General features: G+C 40.4%; 2 protein-coding genes across 2 annotated transcripts in view; both read left to right on the top strand.

Annotated features, from left to right (window-relative positions):
* Positions 1–5,049: 5,049 nt before the first annotated feature.
* On the top strand, positions 5,050–14,122 carry LOC119654518 (cyclin-dependent kinase 8). The gene is made up of 5 exons (XM_038059958.1): positions 5,050–5,354; positions 5,414–5,665; positions 5,723–6,126; positions 13,483–13,759; positions 13,824–14,122. Exons 1-5 carry the CDS (start codon positions 5,154–5,156, stop codon positions 14,022–14,024), a joined length of 1,335 nt encoding a protein of 444 aa, XP_037915886.1. The 5' UTR covers positions 5,050–5,153; the 3' UTR covers positions 14,025–14,122.
* Positions 14,123–27,273: 13,151 nt separating this feature from the next.
* Positions 27,274–27,795, top strand: part of LOC119653796 (sulfite oxidase, mitochondrial) — a 32,691-nt gene continuing 32,169 nt past the window's right edge. Inside the window, exon 1 of the mRNA XM_038058808.1 lies at positions 27,274–27,787. Coding sequence (XP_037914736.1) covers positions 27,753–27,787 — 35 coding nt within the window. The 5' untranslated portion in view covers positions 27,274–27,752. The remainder of the gene's footprint in view (positions 27,788–27,795) is intronic.

The raw sequence follows: 27,795 nt of genomic DNA, 5'->3' as shown, positions 1-27,795 counted from the left end.
CCACTTTGGCTCATATACGCGGAACGACCCGTTTTGGCAATTAACAGCACATCAGGCTTGTCTTGTGCTATATGGTGATCAGTTAGAACTTGCTGTAAGCAGAGCTACTGAGTACTACTTGCGGTTCATACCGATAAACCAGACTTGTTTCATTTTGATGGATTACCTCACATGCAGCATTATGTCTGTTCGTGTATTCCACCGGTGCCATTAAAGTGGAATCAGAAATGAAATGGTCCAACGTGTCTAAGGCCGGACCACACATTCTGCACTGGTCGTTCTCTATCCGCTCTTTTATTATGAAAATTTATAAGCTCGAGTGGCGACCACGCCGTCCTGAATGCAGGCATATATCCATCTGTCTCAACAAAGAGCTCCCTAGCGAACAGCTGTTCGATAAATGGTTGCCAGAGGGGTGTTGACCGTGCATTGCTTTCGACTTCCATTCATCGATCCGCTCTTGCTCTGACTTCGCCCCGGCCAGAGGATTGAAAGATCGATCCTTCAAGTTAAATGACGTCAGTCCGCGATCTGCCTTACAAACAGCCGAATGCAAGGGGTACGTCTGCTCTTTGCTGTAAAAATGAGCGCATAACGAGTCGACTTGGCGATGGTGTACCGTTACGTCAACCACGCCCCTGCTTCCGATATAAAGAGGCAGGTTTATCCGTTCCATGGCAGAGGTTGGATGATGCATTCGGAATTTGGACATAGTAGTGCGTATCAGCCGCTGGACTTTTCCCAGGTTGGTCTTCATCCACGGCAATATTCCGAATGGATAAGCCAGTGAAAGGATAGCGAACACATTCGGTGCGCTGATTTTATTTTTCCCCGAGAGATGTGATTTCCGCACCAGCTTCACACGTCACAGGAATTCGGACAGCAGAGCATCCTTTAGATCATCAACTCGAGCATGGCATTACTTGCAGATTTTCTAGGTATTTGTAGAAGTCTGTCTCGATCATAGCTTAAATATGGAGGTTTTCAATGCTATGTCCGGCATCGGCTCGTGATGACCTTTGCAGATGGCTGGGATCCGACACTTGTCTAATCCAAATTCCATCAGAATACCACAGTTAAACATGCCCTCTATTCGTAACAGACTTCTAAGATGGTCGTCGGTACCAACATACAACTTGATGTCGTCTATGTACATCAAGTGTGTCAGCTCGCACTTAGCGTGTAGGCCATATTTTACAGCGTAACCATTCCCTCTAGCTTCGTTCAACAACCATGAAAGGGTTTTCAGTGCTATACAAAACAAAAGAGGACTCCATGGATTTTTCGGAAAATGCCCCTCCGTATGCGGATGGGCTCTGAAGGTAAGCACTCTCAGATGTACGCACTGACAAGATTGTGCTGGCTGCAGCTTCGTGACGCGTAAAAAGAGGAGGAGTGAAAAAGTGCTTGCGAGCAACGGCATGAGGCAAACCAACAGTGAGAGGCTCTTGCTGATTTTTGGACAAGACGTGAAAGTTTCGATGAGGAATAGTCTTCAGAAGACAAAGAAAAAGGAGCAACCGGTCCCACGAAAGCACAAGAATAGCGACGTTAGACAGTTTCGATGCAATACGTCCAATCAGCCCAATAATTTTGTTTGGCTGCCCAGACTGAGAATTAATGAGAGCTACAGCGAAAGAAAAAGCGAGGACCGAGTGACATATATCCAATAATTCAGTTTCAAAGGTAATAGTGGCTCGGTGAAGGTATACCAAAATATATGCACAAGAGTAACTATAATACTAGTGAAGAATGATTTTTCGTCCTTGTGGAATAGTTTTTCGCGTGGAATCGGTTCTCAGTAAATTGTTTGGCAGTTCCCAAGACTGTGTTAGATGATGAACCCATGACTCATATGCATTTTAAATGAAAAAGAAATGCGATAATAAGTGCAAATCGTGGACAAGAGTAACATTTAAAGAAGTTTCAGTCTAAATGAGAAAGACACTTGAAAAGACAGATAATTGAAGTATTGGATGAATCATTTTGCTATAGAAGTAAGGTGCTGTAATTCCCGATCCATAACTCATTAAACGTAATATCCAACGTAATATTGAATGGTAAAAAGGAAAAAAGCAACAATTCGACGTTTTTTTAGTTCCACTTGATTTTGGGATTATTTTTTTGTAAAACAAATTGTGATCACCAGAGCTCTGGGTGAGGGATTTATTTTAATGTTTTGTTTGGTTTTACTACTTATTTTCTTTCCTTCTCTATATAATACCTTTATTCAAATGTACGTATTTCGGTTCTTAACATCGTTAATTTGCTAACATGTTTGCATGAGTATTCTTTTTAAGGTTTTGTGTAAACACAAAACCTTATTAAAATCGGTTTACCGTCTGTCTGTCTGTCTGTCTGTCTGTCTGTCTGTCTGTCTGTCTGTCTGTCCGTCTGTCTGTCTGTCTGTCTGTCTGTCCGTCACACGCAGTTTTCTCGGAAACGGTTATAGCGATTGACACCAAATTTGGTAGAAAGATGGGAACTGTGAACGCTCACGCATACAGTGAGTTACATCCTTTTACGTCGAATTTAAGGGGGGGTCCCCATACATGCAAAAGGGGGGTGTAAATTTTTTTTGCATCAAATATAGTCATGTGGGGTATCAAATTAAAGGTCTCGGTTAGTACTTTTCGAAGCCGGTCTTAGTTTTGACATTTGTTGGAAAGATGGGGAGTGCGGGGGGTTGAAAGTGACCATTCCTTTAAGGGGGCCATTCTCAGAAACTACCAAACCGAAAAATCTGAAAAAAATCAGGAGGCTGCCACTATATGGTGCCTGGGCTCCGAAATACCTTCCATACTGATATCTGTACAAATAAAGTTAATAATAGTATATTACCATAATTTTTAGTAATTGGCTGCAAAACCCCCCTTAAGTTCACGTTAGCACCATGAAATTTCGCAATAATATAGGCTATACCATAGAGCATGATCCTACCAAGTTTTGTGGAAATCGCACTATTACTAACAAAGTTATAATACGTCAAAGTTGTCGCTTCCTTGCAAATTCAAGACTATGAATGTCAATATCATCCGAAAGTGAATATTCTCACATAATATATGCATTTATTACGTATGCTACGTACTAAGAAATACACAAAACCTTTCGTACCTGAAGCGCCCAGCTTCCGGTTTCCCGACTTGTTTTTTTGTGAATTTGAAATATTCTTAATATAATGAATTAACTCTCATGTCAGTTTGAGGGCTTCCTTCTTTTCTCTTCCTCCTGAATCCCGCAAAACTTTAACTAAGGGACATTCTCCAGACTAATAGCCTGAGGATGTCAAGGAAGGGAAGAAACCTCAGATGCCGCGCCTTATTAAATATCTGAGGCAGAGTAAAGAGGGATTGGCACTGTAATCCGTCGTGGATTTCCTACTCCCTTCTCGATTGCGGCAATCGTGTCCGGAGATGAGCTCCATGCACGCGATCGAGCCGTCGTTTTTTTTTATTTTTCAGGTTTTAACTCCCGTTTTGGTTTCTTTCGATAGGCTTACGCGAATTCCTTTGGTTTGTTCGAAATTTGTAATATCCGGTGCAGACCCATGCATCGGTATAGAACACATGAATTTTGTAGAATGACACGGGATGGATCTAAGCGCTCCAAGAATCCAAGGAACCCAATTAGCGCTATGGTGCGTCGTTTTGATACCGCAAACTCGTAAAACCGTGACTGCTGTTATGAGAACAGGAAGGGAAAGTCCAGCTGGCTCGAATCTTCAGAGTCAGCCCGTAGCATTCACGAAGGAAAGCAGCTCACCCACCCTGCGTCCGTAGCCTGACTCTGGCTAGAGCTGGGCAATCACGGAGAAAGTGCATGAAGACCCTCTCCCTTCTCCGTAGCTTCGGCAATGCGAATTGTAGGATATGCTGAGCCTGGCTTCATGGTCCCCTATGGGCCGTTCCGTGCAGAACGCCATAATCTTGAATGCATTTACACGCGTCTGGCACAGGAGCTCTCGTGATCGGGCTATGTTATAAGCGGGCCAAATCCTCTTTGACTTGGCACAACTGGTCTACCCCATCTAAGGCCCGCGGCTGCTAAATATTGCAAGTAGACCGATCGTGTATTCTGCACTCGATCTAGACCAGGACCTCTCCAGTTTTTCGAGCCATTTATGGCTCATCGAACCTTCATTTCGGTAACATACGGAAATTTCATGCCAGGCATAATGACATGATGTGTGTCTTCAGCAGGTAACCCTTAACGTCCACCCCAATATTCTTTCGCTCTTTTGTTATTCTTGGCGAGATCTGGAAAAACTCCGCTGATTCCTGGCGTACGTTGCATTCTGAACACGTGTGGAGTGACTTTTTCCATACCGTCTTAACCGACTGTATACAACAGCTTTAGTTCGTTCAGAGCAGAAGTGTGTTCAGAATTTCAACTAAGGGTGTCTCGTTGGGAATGATATAGTTCCCATAAATCCTTTGAACTTTATTTTTCACGAGGTTGCTTTGAACCCTTTGTGTAGTACATGTACTGAGAACTTTCTTCCTCATCATTCGAATATAGTTTTCTTTGAATAAAAATGTGTAAACCGCCCTTATATATGACGCAATCTTCCATAGAATTGAGTTCGCGTCCAGTTCTTTCAACATAAGATTGCATAATGAAAACCTGTAGCGCGCCTCTGTGGACAATGCTATGTATTTGCTTGTTAACACCCTGGGCGAATGTTTTTCTAGCTAAGAACGGACTTAAAAGCGATATCAGAATCAATTAGGGATGCGATTATTGCAAGTTGAATATTGTTCAACTAAATTTGTGTAAATAGCTAATTTCAAGAAAGATCAAAAGATTCATAGTTAAAACTGAATTGGATGTTGAGACCAAAAAATCAAACGCAGCTTCTCATTAATTATTAGATCAAGACCCTGTAGTTTTCTTTTCTTTTTAGCTACTGCAAACTGCGGATGATTTCATATCCATAAAGCGAACGTTACTCAATTTCGATCGTTTGTACCAGGAAGTAGCATTGCCAACTCCATTCATGAGTTTTTGGTTCGCGCACGTTGGCACGTTGGTCTACCTGCGAGGCAGCATCTGTGCCGGTGGCAGCTGTCATTTGTCATTAATCTCGTTTGTTTACTAGTTGGAGTTACATGAACTATTCTGGCCAATATTTCTATAAATATAAATAAACCAAAATGGATTATGACTTTAAAATGAAAACGCAAGCGGAAAGGACTAAGGTGGAAGACTTATTCATCTATGAAGGTTGTAAAGTCGGACGCGGTACTTACGGTCATGTTTACAAAGCGCGACGGAAAGAAGGAGGTGACAAAGAGTACGCCTTAAAGCAGATAGACGGGACGGGTTTGTCTATGTCGGCTTGTCGGGAAATAGCTGTAAGTTTCCAGTCCGGTGAAATTATGAACCACACTTTATTTTCTTCAATCCCGACCAGCTGCTGCGCGAACTGAAACACCCCAACGTCATCAATTTGATTCGGGTCTTCCTCTCGCATAATGACCGCAAGGTGTTTCTCCTTATTGACTATGCCGAGCACGATTTGTGGCACATCATTAAATTCCATAGAGCGGCTAAAGCTGTGAAGAAACCCGTAGGAGTGCCAAAGGGAATGGTTAAAAGCCTTCTTTACCAGATATTGGACGGAATCCACTACCTGCACAGTAATTGGGTACTTCACAGGGATTTGGTATGTAACCTACTCGTCTATACTTTTTAAATTAATTTCCTCACGGTCTTCAACCAGAAACCTGCAAACATACTTGTGATGGGCGATGGAAATGAGCGAGGTCGAGTGAAAATCGCAGACATGGGGTTTGCGCGATTATTCAATGCGCCCCTGAAACCATTGGCAGATTTGGATCCCGTGGTTGTAACGTTCTGGTATCGTGCTCCAGAGCTTCTGCTGGGCGCTCGGCATTACACAAAGGCCATTGACATTTGGGCTATTGGATGCATTTTCGCAGAGTTGCTGACGTCAGAACCAATTTTCCACTGTAGACAAGAAGACATCAAGACTAGCAACCCCTATCACCAGGAACAGTTGGATAGGATATTCAATGTGATGGGATTTCCTCAGGATAAAGATTGGGAGGACATAAGGAAGATGCCAGAGCACCACACTCTCGTAAAGGATTTCAAAAGAACAAAGTAAGTTTTACACAATGATAATGTTGCACAAATCGGTTTGATAATGAAACGGCATTCGGGCTTCGGAATGGAATGAATGAATTTATATTCTCGAATGCTGGTAATTAGTTCGAAAGTTGCGTTTGTAGGAACTGTAACTATGTCAAAAGTGTGCATGGTGGATTTTTTATTTGTACACGCAATACCTCCGTCTTTGTGATGGCAGAAAGCTATTCATGAGTGTCTTTTCTTTGCGGATTGTCTTGAATCGATGAATTTGCCAAGTTGAAGTACTGGGTTATGAGGAGTCGTTTGCCCCCGTGGCGATACTTGGAGGAGGGTTGAAGGTTGCAGTTAGTCCTGGTATGGTTCATGCAAGTTTTCCTGCATGATACTGGCCAGTCTTAGCAGTTTGTTTCCGCATTTCTGAATCACAGTGATGCATTTGACAGCTGTGAAGCTGATTATTTTGTCTAATTTAAGTTTGAAAAGCGTTTCCCCATGCCACGATTAACATCCACTTTGCGATTACTATTGGTTGGTTGGTTGGACTTAGTTTTATTTCCGCTAACATTGCATAGTTCGAAAGTGAAGTGAAGTGAAGTGTTGGTGACGGACAGTAAGATCCGAAGGAAAGGAGGGGGTTTCTTACTTCAGCTTCTGAGAAATTCTTTTTTTAGTGAGAAACGTTTTAAACGTGTAGAATTTTGTATATATTTGATATCCGAAAATTCTGAATACAGTGCGCGAAATTTGCTTAGCCGGACAGTTTTTTATCAGTACAAAGTAATTGTTGAAGATTTTAATTTAATAAAGAAAAATAATATGGAGAAAACAGAAACACTTGCAATTTTTGAAAATATGAAGTGAACTACAATTATTATATTATAATTGTCAAAATATTGAAATGTTATCGAGAAGTTTTGAGAATTTTGAGTTTCTAGTAAGTAGTTGGGCCACTACTTTTGTCAATTTTTAGGAAAATTTTGTTTGGCGGTAAATTAATTAACTTTTGAAGTGTCCTTATGCCCAAATCCAACCACCCTTTCAAAATTGCAGTTTCTCCCCCTTCTTCTATGAGGTTTTCCCTTGCTTTAATATTCCGCGCCTGAAATAATCCTGGGAAATTAGTTTTTCGGAAATATTTACATAATACTGACAATTGAAAACAACGGCAGGACAGGACGCTTAAAATGACACTGCAGCTAAGCAAATTTTGCGCTAAAAAAGTGGCATGGCACATATTGAAATTTGTATACCTTTATATTGTTAATTTTGTTGTTGTATCGACCATATGAAATGTAGACTCTAGAAATTAATGTTATTTAAATCGCAATTTGAGTACCGGCGTCTTACCGTTACTTTTTTGAAATTACTGTGTTTGGCTAAGCAATTTTCGGGTGCTGTCGGTATCAAGGGCGACGACGACGTTGTGACCCATAAATGTTGCAATGTGGGTGTCTCTTTACTTCCAATCAACTGTGGTGTTCATGTGGATGCATGCAGTAAGCAGCAGGATAGGAGTGCCAATGAATGCTATAATTTTAACGAATTGAAATAATTAGTAGGGTCCGTTGAAGGAACCACTGCAGCGTTGGAATCGAATATACAACAACCGCTAAATATTTACAGTACAGCCCAATTCAACCAACATTTTTTCCTTCATCAAACCCATTCCTAATCATATTTCCGCCTAAAAACGATCAGATATTTTTGTTCAATGTTATACTTGGAGAACCTTTTGTGTAAATTAGTATAAGAGTAGAGATGGGTAGGCAATGCATGTAGTTTCACAAAAGTTATACCACCTTAAATTGTAATATGACATTATCATTACCGAGTGCGATCCTAACATTACAATATCACCGCATTACCAAAGTGATGATGATATTTTTCCTGTCTTTTTCGTTTTCTTCAGCCTTTGTCCCGCTCACAAACGGGATCGGCTCGTCGTGATCGGTTTCGCCATTTGGTTGTATAAAAAGCCTGATCTGACGCAATCGCGAAGGTTTTAAATCTCGATCTATCGTATCAAGTCACTGTTGATTCGGCCGGCCTTTTGGTCGCTTACCATCGACTTGGATGTTCAAACCAATCTTGGCAAATGAATTACGGATCACGTGACCATACCATCGAAGATGCCTCTCTCGCAATTTTTCTACGATCGGTGCAACTTCATATCGATTGCAGATATCCTCATTTTGGGTGTGATCAAAAAATGTGCCGCCACTAGTCCAACATTTTCGTCTGCATTACCGCAAGACGACGTTCATTGTCTTTTATATTCGGACAACGCTCCGAACCATAAAGAGCGACAGGACGGACGGGCAACATTGCGTTGATCACACGTTGATCACAAAGAACAGTTGTGGAATGCCACTTGATCCAGGTTGCGCTAATCCGTGAAGCAATTCCATAACGCAGTTCTCCAGCAGCTGATAGCATTGATCCGAATATTTAAATCGCTCAATTCTTGGCAGGTCACTACCACTGACAGTGATTGTGCCTGTTTCATGATGATCGGTCGTCAAAAATTCAGTTTTATTTAGATTCAATCTGAGACCATGTTGCATTAGGCGATCATTTCATTTTTGGACAAGCTACTCGAGATCAGTTTTACTATTAGACGCTAGGAAAATTTTATCTGCAAAAAGCAGTGTATAGGGCGCTGAATGTTGGATTTCCCATGTAACAGGGTCCATAGCAAGAACAAAAAGGAGTGGGGAGAGGGTGCTTTCTTGATGAACACCAACAGAGACACGAAGCGATTTTGATACACTCACCACAATCTGAACTTTACTTTCTGGATCGTGATAGAGCAATTGAACCCAGCGCACTAGTTCTTCTGGCACTAAGTGTTATCGTAGAGCATACCAGATGAGTTTGTGTGGCACACGGGAGGGTGTTTTCTTTGTGAAGGCTCAGAGCGATTGTGATATATTGGCTTTTCTTCTATTACTACTCTTTGGGGCTTAAAAGGGCAGTTTAACATTGATAGGGACTCTGGCACTAGATACTACTCAGTGCATGTTTCTAGATCGGGAAAAGTTATATATAGAAAGTGATGTTTCTCCTGACATCCCTTCATGAGCAGCTAGACGCTGTCGATCTCGTCAGTAACGCAACTTTTAACTGAATGCATTGTGATTTGGAGATTAAAATTCCGTGGTTATTGTAAAAGGGGAGTAAATAATATAAATTTTGTAGTGAAAATTGAATTTGAGAATGGTCAAAGTGGTTATCCGGGTCAATCGAGTGATTTTGGGTACTTCAGTTTCTCTCACGTCACTGACAAAATTTTGATGTAACCTTGAGAACCTAATGCAGTAAATTGTGGTAAATCACAAGGAAGATCTATGGAAAACAAAAACCAACCTTTTCGACCGCGTGCGTAGAGTCGGAAATCACGTGATCTCTGTGTCACAATCGACGAGAAAGATTCTTGACGGAGTACAATCTTATGCTTTTCTGCCTCAGGAGACAATAGATTGCAGCTTTTGATTTTCCCTTCCTGCTTCTGGCCACTGTAATTGAGGGGTAAGGGGAGAAAAGGATTCCCTTAATTAAACTTTCTTTAAGGGGTTAGGTCACTGTAATAAATAGGCACGTTTTTCTTTTCTTCAGCGGGACAATGAAGTAAATCAAAATTCTTCAAAAAGTCCTTAATTGTACATATAATAGACTGTATAAATAATTTTTTTTCGAAGCTGCGCAAAAGAGAATCGCTACTTTCTTTTTTGAAGCATTCGTGGCCGACGAACCAATTGCACCTATAATTTTTAACTTTAAAAACTTCAAAATTTTCAACAAAACCCGTCTGAAAATAATAAAAAAAACTAGATAATGAATCGCAATAACGCTATGTACTTCCGTGCAGACTGTAATTATAAATACCAAACTTGTTTGGGTTATGAGTTTGCCCAACTTGAAAAGTGTAGTTTCGAGAAAAACGCATTTCAAATTTTCGGTGTGTTCACATCAGATGGCAATGGTGGTGATCGAGTCATGAGTTTTCACGCTACCAGCGTACCTGATTAAGGGGGTCATCCCGTGTGTCGGTTTAGAGAAATCGATTTTTTTTTGCATGAATTGTATCTATATATAGTGGAGAATATGTGGGTAAAGGGATTTTCCGATATTCCGAGTCCTTCAGAAATTACAGTGTTAAACAGGTAAGGAGTTTGCAGCCGCGGCTAGAGTACTCGATGAGAAAGAGCATTGAATCTTTTTTTACCTGTTAGTTTTTTACCTGAGCCTTATAAATTCGAACACAGGCATAAATATAAAAAAATGGAAAACCAATCAATTGTCTAAACTTATTTGCTGTTTAGAATAAAAAGGATAATCCAGTCTAGAGTGAACACTGAAAGGCGTTCAAGTTATACTCAGTTATATTTTGTTGTAAGTATTGTGCTGTTTGTGTGTTCAGTGATTTTTTTAAATGGATCGTACGAAGGGAGATCGCTTTAACGTTCAACGTCATGCTCGCACTAAAAAACGAGTATTTCATGGGAATCGATAGTTATTAGAGAAGAAAAAGGACTTCGCATTAACATCAGCAAAGAAACTTTTAGCAAGCATGAATATGGATGTTCCAACTGCGACAAGTTTTGTATATTGTATATTAAATTTTGCTGGAGTTGTCTACGGTATTTCTGCAAATAATAAAATATACGTAGTAGTAAAAAAGGAATACGTAGGACATGTCGAGGAAAGAATGGGAACGCGGCTTAGAAATGCAAAAAAGAATCACAAGGCATTGGTGGAAAAGGGGCTGGAAAACTTACTGATAAGGACCTCACTACATTTCCTGGGCTGGCTATTCGTCGACACGCAAATTCGATAGAAGGAATGAAGCAAGAAATTTGGGCAACTTTCTTCCATAAATGTTCTACAGACGAAAATCCTCAGCATCAAAATTGTCCAGCAGGCGAGGACAGTTGGTGCAAATGGCGCAAAGCGGAAGCTAAAGGAGAACTGGATAGTTTTCACCACGAGAAGGCACCTTTGACTGAAGAAGTTCAAACAGTCATCAAACCAATCTACGAAGATTTGTCACGAGATGATCTCTTGAACAGATGTTTAGGAGCATTCTGGGTCATAACAATGAGTCGTTAAATGCATTGATCTGGACTTTCGCTCCTAAACACCTTCATTCTGGGGCCAAGGTGGTAGAAATCGCCACTTTTCTGGCTGTAATTATTTTCAATGAAGGATTCAATGGCATTCTCAAAATCCTAGTGACAATTGGAAGTCAAGTTGGTCACATATGTCAGGTTTATGCCGACCGCCGTAATGAAGCGCTAATTTGGCGGTCCGAATGACGATCGACTGACCTTGCTAAAAGAGCCACAATTGACACCAGAGAGCAACAATCGGCCTTACAAGACTTTTTTGAAGAAACGGAGGGTGCTCTCTATGGACCAGGTATAGCAGATTAATGGTGAGCTAAAATTTTACTGTTGATAATCACATTTAAATTTTCAAATGCGTTTTTCTCGAAACTGCATCTTGAAAATCGGCTGCCACCATAGCTCAAAATCTATCCAACCAAATTCTTTGAAATTTTCACGGCTTCTTTAGTACATATTTCTACGGTCCGCAAACTAGGATAATTGCAATCGGATGGGTAGTTTTTTTTATTCATAAAAAAAAGCCGTAAAAAACACCAAAATCCAAAAAATTAAGTTTGAAAGCCCACCAAAAATTTACCTTTTAATATTTTTTAATTATCCTAGTTTGCGGACCGTGGAATATTGTCCACATTAAAATGCCGTTTAGTTTTTTTCCCTCAGATGAACACAGCGTCCTCCAGCGTGGCAGCAGAAAAACACCTTTTTTTGGAGATGGATGCATAAATTAACACCTATTCCGAAAATTAGCTACGAAATCAAGCTGAAAAATTTATCACATATACTAGAGATATCAATAAACATATGGTGAAAAAATCACGTTTCTATCTTTATCCAATCCTTCAAAATAATTTTTCAAAGAAAGGCAAAAACAAGTTGGGAAACCGGAAGCTGGACGCTTCAGGTACGAAAGGTTTTGTGTATTTCTTAGTACGTAGCAGGTGATATATGCATATATTATGTGAGAATATCCACTTTCGGATGATATTGACATTCATAGTCTTGAATTTGCGAAGAAGCCACAACTTTGACGTATTATAACTTTGTTAGTAATAGTACGATTTCCACCAAACTTAGTAAGATCATGCTCTATGTTATACTCTATATTGCTGTGAAATTTCTTCGTGCTAGCATGAATTTAAGGGGGGTTTTGCAGTCAATTATTAAAAATTATGGTAATATACTATTATTAACTTGATTTGTACAGATATTACTATGGAAGGTATTTCGGAGCCCAGGCACCATATAGTGGCAGCCTCCTGATTTTTTTCAGATTTTTCGGTTGGGTAGTTTCTGAGAATGGCCCGCTTAAAGGAATGATCACTTTCAACCCCCCGCACTCCCCACCTTTCTAACAAATGTCAAAACTAAGGCCAGCTTCGAAAAGTACTAACCGAGACCTTTAATTTGATACCCCACATGACTATATTTGATGAAAAAAAAATTTACACCCCCCTTTTGCATGTACGGGGACCCCCCCCTTAAATTCGTCGTAAAAGGATGTAACTCACTGTATGCGTGAGCGTTCACAGTTCCCACCTCTCCACCAAATTTAGTGTCAATCGCTACAACGATCTCTGAGACAAATGCGTGTGAAGGACAGACAGACAGTAAACCGATTTTAATAAGGTTTTGTGTTTACACAAAACCTTAAAAACGGCCTTCACACGGGATGATCCCCTTAAGGGATTTTCCCTTCCAACATTTTTTTTTTCTATTTTTTTTCTATCGTCCGAACCAGGATTATAATTTTACCTTCCTAAACATTATAATGGCGGAGTTATAAAAATAAATTTTCAAACCGCGTCTTTTTTTCATTGAACAACCTTTTACTTTGGTTTTAAGATATTGTTAATGAAAATACATAATCGTGGTTCAGACTAGAACTGCAGATGATCGGTTGAATAGCATTTTAGTTGTGCTTCCCACCGGTTGAGAAAATGTGGTTTCGAGAAAACACGTGTAAAGTTTTCTTTTTTTTTGCACGTCAGCATGCCGCTTTCTCTTCAATTTTCCATAACTTGGTAAATAATTTGAATTTCGATCCAAAATTTCGTCATTATACTCCCAACATATTCTGCTTTCAAAGCAAATGTAAAACATAAAATCGATTTCTGGAAACCGTCACATAGGAACCCCTTAATTATTATCAGAAAATCTTACTTTAAAAACCTCGAAAACTGTCTATTGTTATCAATATTCCTACCTATTGCTGTTGAGTTCTAATATTTATCCGCTTTTCCAGTTATGCCAGTTGCTCATTAGCCAAATATATGGACCGGCATAAAATCAAGCCAGATAGCAAAGCGTTTTTATTGTTACAAAAATTATTATTGATGGATCCAAACAAGCGAATAACTTCAGAGCAAGCCATGCAGGATCCGTACTTTACAGAAGAGCCCCTACCCACACAAGATGTTTTCGCTGGCTGCCCCATTCCATATCCAAAGAGAGAGTTTTTGACTGACGACGATCAAGAAGATAAGTCGGATAACAAACAACGCCAGAATCAACAACAAAATGTAAGGAATGACCCCCTTGAATTTACCTGAACTAGTAATGAGTGCAATAATTTCTTTTTCACAGATGCCACAACAGAATCAACAACAATCGAGTCAACATCACGAGGGACCAAATAATAAACGTGTTCGGCTGTCAGGCCCCACAGGACATCCACAACAACAAGGCCAAATGAACCAAAATCAAGAATTTCATCACCAGCAATCTCAACAACAAATGATGTTCAATAATACCCAGCAGCAACAAAATAGTTTCCAACGCTTCTAGCAGTGATATAACTTTGGTGGGTTACGGATGACAATGTAAGAGTTTATATTTAGTTTAATATTAGTAATCGATTTGCAAATAAAACCTTTTAATCTGAAGTATTATTATTAATTTGTTTTTAACACTCTTTAACCTTTGATGATGAAGATGAGTTTCGTTAGTATTTACTAGATTTCTTTCCATATGTTCTGGATAGCAACAGCTGAAGTAAATATTTTTGTGTTTGCCAGAATTTACAGATTATCCGAGACCCTATATTTTATGGGTAAACAACAAATATTCATCCCATTTCAAGTTAAAATAAAAGAGGGAACAAATCAATGTTAAAAAATTTGGTTTTTCTGCAAAGAGTTTTGATCTGCTGTATCTCCAAAATAAATGTAAATTACTCGTGAAATTTCGCGGAATTAATCTATTCTTGATGGTGTCCTTCTCAAAGTTCCTAAATTTCACTGTAAAGTTTCTCCACAAGCTTGAGTTATGAGACGTAATCTTAGAAACATTCTAGTTATTGAGTTTGCCAGATGAAACCCCTTTGCCTTTGGGTGTTGGGACGTTCCTTATTTTCGAGCGAAAATGTACTGTAAGTTTTTCAAATGGGGTACATTATTGACTCGATTTCTTCGCTTTCACCACTCCAGTTTCAGACTTGGAGACCTTTTGCTACCGGTAGCCGTTTTTGGACATCTGAGCTGCATAGTTTTTCAATATAACAACTTAGCGTGTGCCCAAGGTTGGGAAGTTCTACAAGTTTTTGTTGTTGCTGCTGTAGCATAATTATACATGCTCTGCCACGTGTAATTGACGTGCTTTACTGGCTAAACTAGAGACTAAACTTTAAAGCGCCAAGACCATTTCTGAGCGTATGTTTCAAATACAATTTCGCTAGAGGTAGATTTTCTCAACAGGTAATGCGCGTTCCCACTCGGTGGTAATTTGATGTATACCTTGCTTGATGCCTTTTTCCCGACCTGCTTTCGGACAGATCTTATCTACTTATATCTTCTTGCGTTCTGCATTTCGAACATTTTGACGATTTTCTTGTCTGTTATGCAGTTCTTCAGTAGATGCTAATTATAATCCTATCACAAGAATGTTCCATCGAGACTCAGAGCAGCCAAATCGATTTTTGATGAATTATATTTGATTTTTTTCGAATTGAGACCATTTTCACTGAATTTCGTTGATTTAGATTGTTGTTTGCTGTATTTTACAATTGACGGACCACCTCTATTGGTAAGCATCGTCACTAGTGTTGAGCTGATACTGGCTACTTTTCAACCAACATGTTCCATGTCAGACTGAGGATTTAATATTGACTCCTTTGTCACTTCCCTACACAAAAGGGTAAAAAGGATGCGATATGTACAGGTCTAAAAACTAGAGAATTAGATGAAAAATAGACGAATCTTTTGGAAAACTTTAAACGGCTGTATCTCTGATAATATTGAAAATTTGAAGAAAACGCAAAATGCACGGTAACTAGTTTAACGGAGAAAAGTACCTGCAAGACGGTATATAGGGGGGGAACGTTATTGTATTGTACTTAAGGAGAGAAAGCCCTGTGAAAATATTTTTTTTTATTTGTGAGTTTTCTTTTAAAAATTTATTACCATCTGTAGAATGTATTTTCAGTGTCTGGAGTCTTATAGGAAGCCTAAAAAGTTTCTGTATAGTCCGCAAAGTGATGCGAGGAGTCAGCTTTGATGAATCGCCATTTTAGTTTTTATTCTCACATGCTCCCAATTTTGAAATGAAATGAAATGAAAATATTGAAAATCGGCCATTTACAGAGAGTTCCCCCCTTAAGTGTAATTCTGCAGTTAGTCTATTCTGCTTTTGGATTACATAATCACCTATCATCTCTATTAGTATGAGATAAGCACATTTCGGCCTACAAACATGAGCCTGGAAAGTGCCCGAAAAGCAGCCATCGTCGTTCTGAAAAATTATTGACGTGTTTACGAGATTGTCAGACAGCCTGGGAGGGGCCTGAGAACTTCGATGGGTGTTCCCATGTATGTATTGCTTTAATTATACTCCTGGGGATGTTAAGCTACCACGTTTCTTTGACAAGGGCCTAACAATTTACACTTATAATTCACAATGGACATATTCACGTCTCGGAGATGGTGGTGCTACTTTGAATTAAATCAAAGCAGAAAAAAACGATATCTTCTAGCAAGTTTCAATCTCTACTTAAAACACGAAGAGGATTTGCCGTATCATTGATTTCAAGATTTGTGACCACCATCTAATTTAGCCTCTAGCTTTGAAGATGTTTTTCTGCTCCTCTTCCTCCACCCCCCATCTACGAAATCAGTTCATGATCATTATCATCAAAGGCGCAACAACCGGTATCTGGTTTGCCTTAGTATGGAGCTACAGGCACCCCGATTTTGCGCCGAGGTCCACCAATTCGATAGCCCTAAAAGCCCTGTCCTGGCCTACGCCATTGCTCCATCTCAGGCACCGCCTACCTCGTCTTCTTTTTCTACCATAGATATTGTCCTTATAGATTTTCCGGGCTGGATCATCCTCATCCATACGGATTTGGTAGCCCGCCCACCACAACCTGTTGAGCCGGATTTTAAAACCAGACAGTCGTGGTATTGCTCATAGATTTCGTCGTTTGTAAGTTTTTGTAAGCTGAAATAGGCTTTGTTGGCTGACAACAACCGTGCGCGGATTTTATTATCATAGCTATTATCGGTTGTGATTTTCGACCCTAGATAGGAGAAATTTTCAACGGTTTCAAAGTTGTAGTCTCATATCTTTATTGTTTTCGTTTGACCAGTGCAATTAGATATTGTTCGTTCTTTGGTGTTTGATGCTGACGTTGCCACCATAATGTGCAGCCCAAGATCTCGTGCCACCTGCTCGGTCTGGATGAAGGTAGCCTGTACATCTCGGGTTGTAGTTGGGTGAACTTGAAGAAGATCGTGCCTCTCGCACATCTGCATCGCGAATCAAAGCATCGAGGTGCATAAGGCTTCATGCTGCTGACTTGTTGATAAAACTTGCACGCCTGGTGTGAATGCTCCCTGTACTTTTCGAGCTCACAGGCCTGCTGGTTCTCCCAGGCCTCCCTTTTCCATCTGTGAAGTCTCTGCTACGCTCGACGGAATTCCTGATAAATCTCTGTGCGTGCCCGCGTTCTTTGAGAATGCAAAATTACTCGGTATGCGGCATTCTTCCTTTCCGTTGCTAGCTTACATCAGCTGAATCAGTTATTTTATGAAAAGAGGCGTTTCAGTATAATTTAGACAAGCACGGGAGTGGGCTTCAATCTCATCTGAAAATGCCTACGTGGATCCTTCATCTCCCGTTCGCCCCCAGAATCGAGTTTTTCGGTTCCACGTACGATTGTAGTTTTTGAATTTGAGCTGAACTTTACAGATTTACCCACGAGTGTATTATATTTACGTCTTTTATTCCATTACTGAAATAATAATTCTGCTTTCCTCTTTCGTTATATTATCTATAAGCTCATTTGGACCAACGCCGAATTATCAACTAAACTCCTTCTCATCTGCAGGGAACTAGCCTGGAACCGTTTAACACATTACTTCCTTTCGCCTTTGAATAGGGAACAGCAGGAAGGGAATTGTTATTTCAAGCAACTTTTGACATCTTATCTCTTTACCGGTTAGTATCCATCTTAATCTCAATAATAAGAACTAAAAGTAATGCGCAACACGGCTCCATCTGTCGGCGTTCTCAACATCTCTTTGACGGAGTTATCCTCAGAGAGCTCCTCTGTGTCTGCGTAAAAGTCTTTACGAATCTCATCCCATCTTCCACAAAAAAAAGGGGTGTTGGTCGTCGTCCACAAGTTATACCATCATGTGCAACGAAAAAAGCCGTAAAAAACTCGAATTGATGTACTCTCGGGAACAAATTCGCTCAGTGGCGGTGACATGGTCTACTAATGCTGGTTCAATACACATTACTCGACCATGGCCTCGAAGGGGCTCGCTCCTGATACATGCGACAAGTACCACATTGGGACAACTACGTTCACATCACCCCATCAACGTCAGTACACTTCTGGAACTCGCAATCCCGTCGTGTATCGATCACTAATGGTTCGCTCTTCACCGAGAAATTTTCTCAAGGGTACTACTTACGAGGCCAGCTTACAACTATTTGCTCGAGCGCCACTCCCCGTATTGTGATCGGTTTGAACAAAATATAAGAAATGCCTTTACTGCCTTTACTTCATCAAGCATTTTTACCCGTCATTAGTGCAGACACTTCTTTTCCTCGAATTGTAAATATAAACAGAGGTATCGGTCAATTTCTCATCCACGATGATGAAGAACTTAAGAAACGGAAGGAACACTCGACCATAGTTCTTAACCGTATCGCATCCACTGTAGTTCCACCTCTTTGAATGAAAAGCTAGTGACCGTAATATGCGGATACGGACTGTCCTTCAATGCGGAAGGTAAATCATCTGGGTCATCAATGCATTTAAACGGAGTAAAGTCGTTGGGTTTGACGGTCTTCTCGTGGAGTTATTTATCCCTGCCCATGCAATTTTTACAGATCTGCAACTCCCACTCGTACGGAAATGGGAATCCGACACCTTTCCCAGAGAGTGATAGAAGGGGACGATTTTTAACATTCCAAAGTAAGGTACCTTTTTTGAGTGGAGGGGTATCTGCGTGCTCCCTGTCGTCGCAAAGATAATAACTAAAATAATTTCCTAGCGCATCAAAGAACACCTCGAAACTTAAATCGACAGATAGCAGGGCAGTTTACGTTCTGGATGGACACCAACACCCCTACAGATCATTTTAGAACGGTGTGTGGAGTTTAAATACTCGCTTCACTTACTTTTTATCAATTTCGAAAAAATCTTTCAATAGTGTGAAAGACGAACGTATCTGGCGTGCTCTACGCAGGCATTCTGGAGAAACTAATAGCTATTATCAGAGCGAAATATGATGGCGCCAAATGTCACGTACTGCATCGAGATAAAATATCAGAGGAGTTTGAAGTCAAAAGCCGAGTCCTCCAGAGTTGCATCTTGTCACCGATATTATATCTTCTTGTTATCGGTGACGTCCTCCATACTCTTCTCTTCCTTCAGCGTTTGTCCCGTTCACAAGCGGGTCGGCTTGTCGTGATAGGTCCATCCATCCAGCGTATCAAGTCACCGTTGTTTCGCCCGGTCTTTTGGTCGTTTACTATCGACTTCGATGTTCAGACCAATCTTGGCAAGTGAATTCTCGTTAGCGCAAATTACGTTACCATACCATCAAAGACGCCTCTCTCGCAGTTTTTCCACGATCAGTGGATTTCGGATGTGATCAAAACGTGTCACGCCACTAGTCCAATGCAACATCTTCGCCTCCATTACCGCAAGACGCCATTGATTGTCTTTTATAGTCGTCCAACACTCAGAATCATAGAGGGCGACAGGACGAACGAGATTGAGCTGAATTTTAGATTTGAGACGTTCGTTGATAAGTCGATCACAAAGAACACCAGTTGTGGAACGTCACTTCATCCAGGTTGCGTTAATGCGCGAAGCAATTTCACAGCGCAATTCTCCATTGGCTGATAGCATTGACCCGAGTTGTTTAAATCGCTCAGTTTTGGACAGATCACTGTCGCTGACAATAAATGTGCCTGTTTCATGGGGATCGGTTGTCAAAAATTCAGTTTTATTCAGATTCAATCTGAGGGCGCGTTGCATGAGACGATCATTTCATTTTTGGACAAGTTGCTGGAGATCATTTTTGCTATTAGATGCTAGGAGAACATCATCTGCATAAAGCAATGTATAGGGTGCTAGACGTTGGATGTCCTGTGTGACGGTGTCCATAAAAAGAACAAAGAGTGAGAGGGCGCTTCCTTGACAGACAACAGAGACACGAAGCGATCTTAATACACCTGGCACATTTCGAACTTTACTTTTCGGATCGTGGAAGAGCAATGGAGCCCAGCGCACTAGTTCTTTTGGCACTAAGTGTTGTCGTAGAGCATACCAGACGAGTTCGTATGGAACACGGTCAAACGCTTTCTCTAGATCCAGAAATGCAACGTAAAGAGGGCGATGCTTTTCACGTGTTTCTCCATGAGTAACCGAAGCACGCAGAGGAGCTCAATAAACGACGATATCATTCCTCAGATACGTCGACTACGCTGATGACATTGGTGAAAGAACACCGGGTAATGGACCTTAGCCAAATGGCTCTAGGCTTGGAATTTCTTTATCTGCATTAATGAGCAGAGCATCAAAGGCTTCGAAGAATTTATATATAGGAAGCTTGGTTTCTGCCTTTTACCAAGAAGATGTCACTTGACTGATTAGCAGCGCTAGATCCGCTTTCACCGCCTTGTCTAAAATCTAGAAATGCAATTATCTCAAAACCAAGTTCAAGTTATACTCTTCTGTGCTAATGTTGTTTCTGTGTTGGCGTATGGGAGTAACAGAGAGTCACTCTCATTGTTACTCAAAGCTCTAAACCTTTTTAAACCTGTCTGCGGCTTATCATCGAAATACGCTGGCCTGATACTATCTCAAACAACTTGGTTGGAGTACAGGCCAGTTACCCGTGGACGTTCAAATCCACTCTGCCAAGATGAAGGACCAGCGGGTCGCCCCAAGAGCAGCTGGCATGGAAGAGAAGCGCAGTCTCTGGAAGTCCTGGAAGGAGTTGAAGTGCATTTTAGCGAGCCGTAAACGATGACGCGCTTTACCCTACCAAGGGGCAACAATATATAATTGACTGTGCTGATATCCGCCAGTTTTCTTAACATTTTGACCTTCCCAATATTTACAGGAGGTCACTAATTACGCTCCATTTTCCCCTTCTGTATAGGAACAGATACTGGTGTTTTCTACTGACATACCCATGAGGGATACTAAATGAAAGATCCTAATTGCACTACTTTCGGATATTGATGAAATAAACAATAGTATTATATAAAGCCCATCATGTGACAAGCTTTTTCCTCAGAGGCCAGGTCACGATATAAAATTCAAATTACAAAATCTACGTCATTCGAATGCCTTAATCCTCGTTATCACATCACATCATCTACATTGGCAGTAAATATAATTTTTCATAATGCAATGTATTTTCACGATAATTAAATTTTTCTTTACAATACTCCCATTATCAATAAACAATGCAATAATTTTTCACTAAATTCATTTTTTCTGTAGTAGCTTGCCAGAAGCCAAGTGTTTATCATGCGAATGTTTATTCAATGTTAAGTGATATCGCCAACACAACACGTAGAGAGCAAGCAAATGGTGACGCTAGACGAATTATATCTGAATCTTAAATTGGTAATTAATTTCGATTATTATTTGAAACATGTTTTCATTAAAAAAAAAATTTGGTTACATTTTCGAGATAATTATGTTTGAGCCAGTTTCTTACAATATTCAATATTGCATTTTTCGGTAAAAAATTTATTTTTAACCCCATCCTCCTCAGGGGTTATTACTGGGGATGTTATCGGGGAGGGGGGCGGCCCCTTCTTTCAAATCGTGGCAAAATTTGCCTTACCAAGAAGCTTATTAATGATATGAATATAGCTCCTTTTTTGGCATCATAATTCACCACAATTCTTAAAGAGGGGGACCTTAAACTTTCTTCCATATAACCTCCTCATTACCTCCACTTTCGGCGAGGTAGGATTGGCAATTCAAAATTTACAACTATAACATCAAAGTATCCCCTTTTTGAGGTGTCATAACTTTTTAAAGAGAGATAGCCGCCACAATTTTTTGGCAGGGTTCAAGAGAAAGTACTCATATCTCTTGCTTCTCCCTCCTGGGGTTTAAAATTAAACTTACCGTTTTGACCAAATAAAATTTTGTTACCCTTTTCTTTAACGGAGTTAAGCCTTTATCGGGCAACAAAACAGTTTGAGTTTAAATGTTGATTTTCCGATAACTAATATCAAGCGAACTTTTGGCCATGTTCAAGAGAAGAATCACCTAAAGAATTTTTGGCCCCCTACAACCAGCTCTATGAGCGATAGCATGACCGTCTGGTTGTGAATAAAATTCGGGTCAATAGGTTGCGGCGGGCTGTTCAATTAACCCGTATTGATGAGGATGATTCAGCCTATAATCCAGTCTATAAGGGCAATATCTATCGTAGAAAAATAAAATGAGGTAGACCCTGCCTGAGATGGGGGGATGGCGTAGCTAAGGACCCCAGACAGCTTTTGGGGATATGGAATTTATAGAACTCGGCGTAGAGCCGAGATGTGTGGAGTCCCTTATTAAGGCAGGCTTAGACCGGATACTGGTTGTTGCGCCGTTGATGATGATGATGAATTCAAAATTAGAAATCATGTGCATTTAGAAACTTTTTAAAACTATTATTTACTTATTTATTTTTAAAAAAAAGCTGTTTGTGACAGTAATGTTACATTGCTTGAAAAATTGTTAAAATTGATATAAACGAAAGCAGTTATTATTTTTATTGGCACTTTGGGAATTTGGTGTTTTTTTTTTGCTTGAATGTCAAGTTCAATTGACCGAGTTTTTTTTAAATGGGACCCAGTGTCGAGCTTTAACAGCGTCTCAGCTATCCCCAAAGGAAAGTCTGCCGAAGATAGCAGCTTATCCATTTTGTTGGCTGCTTCATTTTTGTTATATAAAAGCCAGGAGTTCGCTATAATCGAATCCAAAAGGTGGTAAAACAGCCGCGCTTGCCATCTTTTGTTTCGAATCATAATTTTATATCTTCCCATAAATATGTCAGTGTCATTTATTCCTCCCATGTGGAAATTGTGTTGACCAACAATGGATGGACATTCTATTTCAACATACTTCACTTTTTATACTACGTTTTGGAAGATCACCAACAAATGTTGATGCAAGTTTTATAATTTTGTTCTCTTTCTAAGAAACAGTTGTAATATCGACTTCTTCAGCATTACAAACAAACTCGACACAAGACCCTCTTTTAGTTTTCATCATTTCACTTTCGTTAGGCAATTTACAATTCGGGATTCTAATCAGCCTTATTGATTCAACGCTGAAAATCCCTTCATTTGCCAAATATACAAGTAGTGGCAAAGTGGTAAAATAATTATCAAAGTAAAATTGATAGTTGTTTTAAAAAAAATGTCAGGCGATGACGGCTTTACGGTTTCTTCTTCTTCATGTTGTGTTCTGCGAATTATATAAAGGAGCATTTAACATCTGAGAACCGCTTCGGTCACGCTGCTCCCAGGACAGAGGTGAGGCAGCGTCTGACGATTTGCCTCTGCCCTGGTAAGAAACCGCAAAGCCGCCATCGCCTGACATTTTTTTTCAAAGTGTGGGTGCTAAGCCCTAAACGAGAGGAGATTGACTTAGCGAAACAAAAGAGGGAGGCTTTGTAGATCAAATCATAGAAAAAAGGAATATGATTAATATTTGGCTTAGTGGCTTGCGTTTCAAAGTCAGTTATGAAGCATCTGATACCACCTTACTCGGACATGTGATGGGAAGCAATGGTCTCGATGACCATAGCAATAACGGCGAAAGGTTTGTAGATTTCTGCAACTCTCACCACCTTGCCATCGGAAGCACACTGCTCGGGCACTATAATAAGGTAGTTAGATTTTGACTGACTGGCTACGAACATCTAATCAGATCGACCATATCGCGATCAGTAATAGATTCAGCAGCTATTTTTTGAATATGCATAATAAAACGGGTTCTCACATCGGTATCGAAAGGGACGATCCTCTGATAGTCGCTTACTTTCACTTCTGTGTCATTATTGCATTTGTTGGCGGGGAAACAGCCCACGAAATTCGGCCGTCTTTGTGATCCGCCTGTCGTCCATCAGTAAAGAAGAAGTACACCCGCCTTGAAAGCAGCAAATGGTGGGGCATTTACGTGCTTCTTGCTTTCGTAAAGATATTAACTAAAATCATCAAGGAGCACTCCGAAAACTTGATCGACAGTGAGCTGACTGGTTTCCGTTCTGGAGCCTCCTGTACCGACCATATCAACACGTTTCGGATGATTGTGGAACAGTGTACAGAATTTATATCATGGCCGTGAACTTGGCAGCGTGAACTTGGAGTATGGAATGTTCTACGCGTTACGCACGCAACAACTGTGGTCTACGACAAATCTGCTACAATGTGAGTCCAGCGTTGCATCACCTTACCACCAACGCGGTCACCAAGGCTGTCAACCAACCAAGCTCCTCTAACAGGTTTGCCAGTCGTGAACGCCGATTGCGCCAGGTAATACTAGACGGCATGTGCTGGTGCTAACCCGAACAATAGCAGTTCGGCGAGATGAGGGCCGAGGTTCTTGGTTCTCAAATATTACCTCCCTGTCAGGACCCAGAGATTTTATCACAAGCCTTGACTTAATAGTCTTGAGGCGGATTGATACTACCGAAAATTTCAATTTCAAAGTGACTAAACTTCCAAACGGCTTAATAAGGAAGGGGACACAATCACAAAGAGACTAACGCGCGCAGGATGGACGGGAAGGGACTAGTTCTGAGTCGATTCCGACATCTACTCGACGAGTGCTCCCATTTTCTTGTCCTCTTCATGGGGAGCCAGATGACACGGTAGCCCACCTCAACGTAAATGTTCACCTCTGCCACTTTCAATATAATGGGGGGGGGCCCTAATTATCTGAGAGGACTGACACCTTCCTAGGGAGGGTTAGAGCAAAAAACGAATAAGGTCAATGCATGATTAAACTTAATATTTAAATTCCTATTTTTACATTTTTCTTTTCTCGATAGGAATGATCTACTTATTTTTGTTTGTGTTGTCTGCACCCAAAATGCTTAATATAGAAATATTGAATTGAGAAACCATATAATCGTTTTCAACCCTTTTTGTATCTAATAATCTTAATCACAAGAGAACCAAAGGCAATTATGACTATAATACATGTAAATTTGGTATCATTTTTTCCTGGTTGGTTTTTATTTCTTTCAAATATTTCAAAGGAAACTTTCAAGAAATCTTCCTGAATGATAAATGGAAATGAAAATAAAAAATTGATTAGTTGAAGAAATTTATATCAATCATTTGTTGTGTAAAACAAACCCTTATTAAAATTGGTTTATTGTCTGTTTGTTTGTCTGTCTGTCTGTCACACGCATTTTTCTCAAATTTAAGGGGGAGGTCTCCATATAAGCGAAAGGGGGTGGTAATTTTTTTTTTACCATGGTCATGTGGGATATCAAATGAAAGGTTTCGATTAGTACTTTTCGATGCCGGTCTTAGCTTTTACATCTGTTTGAAAGGTGGGGAGTGCGGGAGGCCGAAAGTGATTATTTCATTCACGGACCCATTCTCAGAAACTACCCAACCGAAAATCTGAAAAAAATCAGGAGGCTGCCACCGAAATATCGATATCTGTTCAAATAAAGTTAATAATAGTATATTATTATAATTTTTAACAATTGGCTGCAAAACCCCCTTTAGGATCATCCTAGCACCACAAAATGGAGCAATGTAGGCTATGACATATAGCATGATCCTGCCAAGTTTGGTGGAGTCGCACTATTACTAACAAAGTTATAATAGGTCAAAGTTGTCGCTCCTGGGCAAATTCAAGACTATGAATGTCAGTATCACATGAAAGTGGGTATTCTCATATAATATATGCATATATTGCGTGCTAGGTTCTAAGCGGACAAATGGCGTCCAGCTTTCGGTTTCCTGACTTATCTTTTATCTAGTTTCAGCATAACTCCCTGTTTAGCACTTGATATAATCTATTGAATTCTGATGGCATAGCCTTGTATCGTTATTATTGTGTAAATGTCATAGTATTCGTCCATCAAATGCAATATTCTCCAATAGTTTTGGAATTACTATAACCGAAAGATAGATAGAATTTGCTGTTGTAGTTCGTATGGAAGTGACTATCACTCCTGATACTGTCGTGTTGCTGTGATGACCAGCACGATCTAAGTTTGCGATTTACTTCTTGCTTGACGTGTTTTCTGTTGTTTAAAGCTGAATTTATTTAGGTCCGTTCTGATGAAATATAATGTTTTGGTTACAGGACCAGTTAGTAAAGTTTTATAGGCTCTCAAATGTTGAATGATCTTGCTGAGTTCCGATGATAATTTAATTAAATTTTCCAATGATTTAGTTAGTTATATTGTGGAATCTTGGTTTTTCACTTCAAGTTGACACTTTGCCACACACCAACTGAAGCTCAGCGCACTTCCCTCTTCTCCTCCCGCTCTCTCCTTCAAAAAAAAATCCACCACCAAGTAGCGCGGCAAAGTAAAGCAGGCCAGCCACAAAAATGAATTTACCTTCCGTGGCGGAAGCTTGACGACTCCAATTTCAAATTTGAATATCCAAACCTCGAAAGCGACCACGAAAATTATATGGACGTAACAAACGGCATATGCTGGCGCAAAATTTCAGGCACTGCTTCCGCGCAAATTTTCAGAACGATTCGAAGTCAAAAGGGGAGTCCTACAGGGCTGCATCCTGTCACCGACATTATTTCTTTTTGTGGCATTCTGTAGGCTGTCTTGTTCGGAGGACTTTTAAGGACCATGGCATCTTTCCTGAAAGGCTTTAACTACGCTGATGACATCTTCTCGCTCTCTAGCCGAGTTATAGATCTTCCCTAAATGGTTCTGAATTTGCAGTAGGCAAGTAGAGTCGATTTGAAGATAAACACCACCAAAACCAAGGTTCTCAATTTGACTGGTTAATGCAATCTTCCTTCTCTTCTGGCAATTTTTAATGATTTCATGAAGCGATTGATTCGCTCTGTCAAGCTGTCTTTTTGAACTAGCGGACCTGTTTGACCTTTTAGAATGACAATGCTTCGCTCCAATGCCCCAAACGTATCGACGCCACTGCTTACCATCGAAAGAATTATTTTCTTCTAGCAATTATTAGTGGGTAGAAGCGTCTAGTTCCCTTGCATGTTTTATTCATAATCAAAATTCGGACGACATAAAACCTGAGGTCGATTGTTATCTGAAATATAATTGAGACCTCATGGAACCTGCGTGCGTAATTAGAATGACGATTTGCGGCACTTCCCTTGCCGCGAAACCCACTCTATCTCGGAGGGTCTTGAAGCTGCAAGGAATATACCTGGCTATAAGGAGGAGCCGATTGGCTCAATCTTGCTGAGGCCAAGGAAAATTGTCTTAGATTATTTCAGATTTGAATTTATTCATTAGCTGCAGCTACTGAGTATGTGGACGAGAATTTCATTCGATTCCTAAGCACGAGTGATTGTGAATCGTATCAGTGTTTGCCCAGGGCTTGAGTCGGATAATTGCCGTTTAATCTGCGAAGCAATTGGACTCACAAAGCCATTTCTCTATCGGCAAACCATTGATAAGGAGAAGCACCGCTCGCACTCGCCATCGGGGGCCTTCCATAATCCAAATTCGAATCCATTGCTTGCGACCACCGAAGTTCCGCGCCACAGAGAATTGCGTGCGAGTGGACTACGTGCGTTAGTAGCAAGCGGGAGGTGGAAGAATTAGTTTGATTCATGGAAGCGTAGCACATTTCATTCACTTTAAACGACTCCCGAATTATCAGCAAATAGTATCTGCCAGTTGAATTCCAAAGCTCGAGCGGCTACGCGTGGAGTAGTTTCTTACGTCGCCTTCGTGACACGGTCACTATCAGCGAAAGTCCGTGGGACAGTCCACTTGCAGTGCCTCCTCGCCGTTGAGCGTCTGTGTCGGAAGTGCGAAATCTGGTGCGAATCCGTGGCTGGAGCTAACGATGTTCGGCTTGCGGAAGTTGGCGTTCGACGCCCGGTAATCCC

This window comes from Hermetia illucens, chromosome 4 (assembly GCF_905115235.1).
Source record: "Hermetia illucens chromosome 4, iHerIll2.2.curated.20191125, whole genome shotgun sequence".
NCBI lineage: Eukaryota > Metazoa > Arthropoda > Insecta > Diptera > Stratiomyidae > Hermetia > Hermetia illucens.
This window is presented reverse-complemented; position numbering and strand designations above follow the sequence as displayed.

Excerpts from the sequence above, each read along its gene's own strand:
- LOC119654518 (XM_038059958.1), top strand. The coding sequence starts at position 5,154 with ATGGATTATGACTTTAAAATGAAAACGCAAGCGGAAAGGACTAAGGTG. Across the intron at positions 5,666-5,722 it reads GGGTACTTCACAGGGATTTG|AAACCTGCAAACATACTTGT; the intron begins GTATGTAACCTA and ends GTCTTCAACCAG. Across the intron at positions 13,760-13,823 it reads GCCAGAATCAACAACAAAAT|ATGCCACAACAGAATCAACA; the intron begins GTAAGGAATGAC and ends TCTTTTTCACAG.